Genomic DNA, 6,000 nt, shown 5'->3' on the forward strand with positions numbered 1-6,000 from the left:
ACACAACAAGAACTACAGGCATTTAATTACAAACTAAAAAAGGTATTAAAAGAAAAGTACAACATACAAATACCTACTACATTTTATTCACTACTCCTTTTATGCTTATGAAAAAGCTACTCCTTTTCACTACTTCTAATCACAACACATAACATATAACAGAAGAGACCTTATATTGATAATTGAAAGATGATCAACTTACATATAACTCTCTTGCTTGTTCATTAATCCACCATTTCTCGGCGCTCTAACGAGTGTCATGAAATAATTGTATAGGATCAACAGATTCGCCAAGTTGGTATGCCTTAACAGTTCATATCATCATTGACCATAAATTGAAATAAAATTAGTAAACAGGAAAACAAAGTTGTATATTTGTATAGGTGAATAATATTAAATACCTTTTCTTTTTTGTGTTGGATAAAGCTCTTGGAACCACCGCGGTGGTTACACCTTATCTTCGACCAGTTCTCAGAATAAGTTTTTGACCATGCTTAACACCATAAAATTTAATATTAAAATACAATACATATATAATAACATTAAAAGCCATGTTGACCTTACCTGAAACTGTTCACTAGAAAAAAGGTCACAAAGATATATCCAATCATAAAGATCTTTAATTTCTTCAGGTCTATTCTGTAATGCTTCCTCCTTAGTAGCATATGCTTTGAATTTCTTGTGTAGGGCACTTCGGAAGCTGTTGAATCTCTTACACAGTTTGTGCTTCAGCCATTTGAGTACATGGGGCTCCGTGACATCAATGTCAAACTTGGTCTAAATTCATCAATAATGTACATGCATTAAACTTATATGGGTAATATATATTATTTTCATAAGGAAGTATGACAATATGGATAATGATATTAAACTACCATGATACGAGCAATCATTTGTTTTTCGACATTGTAGGGAACTTTCTTCCAAGTAAGCACTCTAACAGGGGCATAGTTCCTCGCAATTATTCCTACCTCAGTACTCAACTTTGATGCATTTACTCCAGTAGGTACTCCATCTTCTTTTTGAAAGTCTACATGCAACTTCGACTGTGTTGTTTGTAAGAGTCTTTCACATCCAACTCCTCTAGTCTTCCCTCTCACGTTCTTTGCCACAATATTGTCTACAAAATCAAAATAATGCATCATTAGTAAATAATATGTTATCACAAGGACGGTTTACATGTTGGTAAAGTAAAATAGATTCTTAAATTTTAAACAAACATTGTAGACAATATCTAAAATCCAAGTATATATTTCAGTATGCTTATAGTAACCAATATCATAACTTTACTAGTGTTTGCAGCAATTTTAGGAGTCGGTACAGGACTATGATTCAGTCAAACAACATTTGCACGTCTAGCTAGGGTCCTTCTTGTACTAGGAGCCATCTTCGGAATCTGCAAACATCAACATAAGAGAAAACATACCAGGTAAAATATAAGTCACTTTATACCATTAATCTCACGAAATTAGATCATTAACTATATTTACACATACACAAAATAGTAAAGAGTAAATATAATCATACAAGCATACCATCAGAAGTTGTTATCAGAATCACTCATTAAATCATTTTCATTATCAGTACAATAATCAATCAACGTATCATCTTCTTCTTCAACATCAACACTGACATCATCTTCCACTATTTCAGCTTCAACATGTATAATTGTTGCATCATCCAAGTCAGAATCAACATCATTTCTAATGAAATATCCCCTGTCAAACTCATCTTCTTGCATAGGAACAATATCCTCCTCTTCTTCATTTGTGTTATCCATCTCTTGTACGTCCCATAGGTTTCTATGTTGAGCTTTTCGAACCATTTTCCAATTAGTCCTAAGTTTGTAATCATCAACATAGAATACTTGTTGAGCTTGAATGGCAAGTATAAAAGGATCATTTTCATACCACAATTTGCCAACATTAATATAAGTGAGATGATAATCTTTTTGTATCCTCTTCTTTTTTGCATTAGTGTCAAACCAGTTACACTTGAATAATATAACCTAAAACCCATTAACATAATTTAGCTCTAACACACCACTTAATTCAGCATAAAAATCAATTGGATCACCATCATGCTTCCCTGGCACCATCACTCCACAATTTTGTGTAACTCGACAATATGATTAATCATTGTTATGGAAACTCACTCCATTGACAATACAAATGTTAACAAAATTAACACGAAAATCAGGGCCACAAGATAAGAAGTACAATTCCTTAGTTGTATCATTGCACCTGTCAACATGCAAAGTGTTCATCTACACAAAAACATCAATTCCAAATCAATGAAATTACCTAAAACATATTAAACCTTGTTTTGTATGTTTTATGAACAATTAAGGTATACTTACATGATCTGCAAACCATTTAGGAAATAACTGTCCTGGTGTTTTGAATATATTATCACAATTTAGGGCCTCCAACTCTTTTAAGTGTTCTCTGTTTGTTACATAAAGAAAAGAGACAATTATGGTTATAATGTTGAACTTACATACAATTTAAAACATTTGTTTCTCAACAGGTTTCAAACTAAACTTAAAAAGGGACTCACTGTAGAAAAGGTTGCAGTTCTTCACAATTGTTCAAGACGTACCAATGAGCCTTTTGCAATTCATCTGGTGGAAGTTCGATTAACTTCCTTGAACCCCATGGACGAGCCTTTTGACATAAAACTGATAATACTCCTTCTGGGTGTCCATGCAAACTGTCATCATTTCTCTCTACTCGATTAAATCTAGTTTCAATTCCCCGCAGATACATTGAACAAAATGTTAATGCTTCATTCACCATATAACCCTCCACAATAGAGCCCTCCGGTCTAGCTTTGTTTCTAACATATTTTTTCAATTTCCCCAAAAACCTTTCAACTGGATACGTCCACCGATATCCAACTGGATCACCCAATTTAGCTTCTAGTGGAATGTGTACAGCCAAATGAACCATAATATCAAAAAATGTAGGAGGGAAAACCATTTCAAGCTTATAAAGAATTGGGACTATATCTTGTTCCAATCTATTTAGATAATTTATAGACGAAGTCCTAGCACATATTTGTTGGAAGAAGTAAGATAGATCGACAAGTGCAGTACAAACATCTTGACGCAAAAATGGACGTATTCCTACGGGCAACAATTGTTGTAGCAAGACATGACAATCATGACTCTTTAACCCATGAACCTTGCCGTTTTTCACATTGACACATCGAGAGATATTACTTGCATACCCGTCTGGAAACTTCACTAATTTCAGGAACTGGCAAAATTGTCTTCTCTCATCTAATGTAAGAGTATAACATGCTTGTGATTTCAAATATCTATCACCATGAGGTTGCAAATGTAACTCTTTGCGTATGTTCATATTAGCCAAATCGAGTCGAGCTTTATCAGTATCTTTTGATTTCCCTTCGATGTTCAATAATGTGCCAATGATGTTGTCACCTATGTTTTTTTCAATGTGCATCACATCAAGGTTATGTCTAATTTTAAGTTTACACCAGTATTCCAACTCAAAGAATATACTTTTCTTTGTCCAATTTGATGCACCAGGACTATGTTTCCTTTTTCTACCTCTATCAACTGATAATATATTTTTCCCGAAATGCACATTGTTCACATGAGATTATTGTTCATGAATTTCATCCCCTGAATATAGTTTCAGTTGAGATCTAATTTCTCTTTTCCCATCAATTTCTCTTTTCCCATCAAATTGCTTGCTTCGCCTCCACCAATGATCTGGAGACAAGAATTGCTAATGTCCCATGTAGCATATTTTACTTCTCAACAATTGGGATGAAGTATTCTCATTACATACAGGACAAGCCTTATAGCCTTTGGTTCTCCATCCTGACAAATTGCCTAAGGCAGGAAAATCATTAATTGACCACATGACAGCAGCATGTGAACGAAAACATTCTCCCCGAGCTGTATCATACGTTTGTACACCATCAACCCATAACTCTTTTAATTCTTCAATCAATGGACGCAAATACACATCAATATCTCTTCCAGGTGCTTTAGGCCCTAGAATGAGCAATGACATCATAAAGTAAGGGTCTTTCATAAGCTTCCATGGAGGCATATTGTAAGAGACAAGTACCACTGGCCACATGCTATAAGATAGACTCATGTTCCCAAAAGGATTAAAACCATCAGTTGCAATACCCATCTGGACATTTCGGGCATCTTGTGCAAATGAAGGGTATATCTTGTCAAATTCTTTCCAAGATTCAGAATCTATAGGATGCCTCAACATATCTTTTGTATTTAATCATTTTTCCTTATGCCACATCATATCTTCAGCTGTGTGCCTTGACATGAAGAGTCATTGGAGTCTAGGTTCCAATGGGAAGTAATGCAGAACCTTATGTACAATTTTTTTACCCTTTCCATCATTAATCTTATATCTTGGTTCATCACATATAGGACATTTATCAGCATTCGCATGCTCCTTCCAAAATAATGGACAATCAAACCTACATGCATGTATTGATTCATAGCCTAAGCCTAATTGTTGCATAATTTTTCTAGCTTCGTAGTAGGATTCTGGGAGATTGGATCCTTTAGGTAACACACTTTTTATCAACTGTATTATCAAGTCACATGATTTATCAGTCATGTAACTGATGGCTTTTATATGCAAAAATTTAACTATGAACTCTAGGATTGAGATGTTGGTGCACCCTGGATACAATTCTTGTTGAGCATATGCAAACATGTCATCAAATTTCTCATAGTCTACACTTCTGAGATTATGGGCTATACTATCACCTACATTTGATGAATCCCCATCCATATGCATGTCTACTGGACCACGAGCATTCATTAAGTATTTCCATGATGTCATCATCATCTTCATATTCATTGCCCACTTCATCGCCAGACATGACGTCAAATATGGTTCCAACATTCATGAGTTCCCCGTGAAAAGTCCATACATCATAACTTCTTGAAAACCCATGTCTATACAAATGTAGTTGAATGGTGTATATATCATGTGATCTTGTATTCAAACAAGATCTACATGGGCAGCGGGTCTTACCCTCACTATCCAAATGTTGTTTTGCAATGTCTAAGAAAGAGTCAATTCCTTGAATATATTCATCGCACAACCTATTAGACAACCAAATCCATCTTCTATCCATTGTGACCTTCTAGGTTCGCAAACAAAACATAAATTCAGTATCATAAATATGTTCTATCACAAAGACAATACTCAACCCAATTAAACCACATTCATCCATACAAAGAATATAGTACTAGTGATAATGTAAATGAGTATAAACAATCAATAAATTAATTAAATATCAATTTATGTAACTTATACCTTTTTTTTATGGTTGTAGTAGTAGTGGTGCCTGCACTTTTCGTAGCCTCGGTCTTCAAGTCAACTTTAAGATCCGCAAATACCTTTTAAAACAAAATAATTAGGTTATAATTTTATAATTTATCAAGAATATGTCATTTTCCTTATATGAAAAGAAATACCACACTCTAAATTAAATGAATCAGCAAGCAATGGCTAAAATTAAAGTCAAATGCAGCCTGAAAACAAGCAATAGGACTAAAAGATAAGGAAGATAAGTTTATATTCAGAGGCTATGTAAAAGATAAGGAAGATAAGTTTATAATTCAGAGGCTATGTACTTTGCACTGATCCATATTGATAATTGTAATATCACTACTCTTTTGTTTATACAATTCAAGGTAAAATTTGTAACTTGAATTTCATTTCATAACCTAATTTTGAGGTGTATAATGCATTCAGACTGTTGAAGAGTTGCTGTAACATCCTTTTCTTTCAATTGATGCTTGAGTTTTGGATGTACAGAATAGAATAGTTTAGCCTGATTCACTTTATTAGTTAATTGGTTCTTTTGTCCATATTTGATGTATGGTGAATCAAAGATTCATCTGACAATTGGATTTTTATGTGAATGAAATACGGTTAATTCTTTCATCATCCCATGGGTTAGTAAACCATATGTCTATGTGTG

General features: G+C 34.0%; 1 protein-coding gene across 1 annotated transcript; it reads right to left on the reverse strand.

Annotated features, from left to right (window-relative positions):
* Positions 1-1,537: 1,537 nt before the first annotated feature.
* LOC116106594 lies at positions 1,538-4,259 on the reverse strand. The gene is made up of 5 exons (XM_031392968.1): positions 3,782-4,259; positions 2,560-3,445; positions 2,360-2,447; positions 2,156-2,266; positions 1,538-2,008 (listed from the first exon to the last, which is right to left on the reverse strand). The coding sequence occupies exons 1-5, from the start codon at positions 4,257-4,259 to the stop codon at positions 1,538-1,540; spliced, it is 2,034 nt and encodes a 677-aa protein (XP_031248828.1).
* Positions 4,260-6,000: the final 1,741 nt, after the last annotated feature.

This window comes from Pistacia vera, unplaced genomic scaffold (genome assembly GCF_008641045.1).
Source record: "Pistacia vera cultivar Batoury unplaced genomic scaffold, PisVer_v2 Contig117, whole genome shotgun sequence".
Classification (NCBI taxonomy): domain Eukaryota; kingdom Viridiplantae; phylum Streptophyta; class Magnoliopsida; order Sapindales; family Anacardiaceae; genus Pistacia; species Pistacia vera.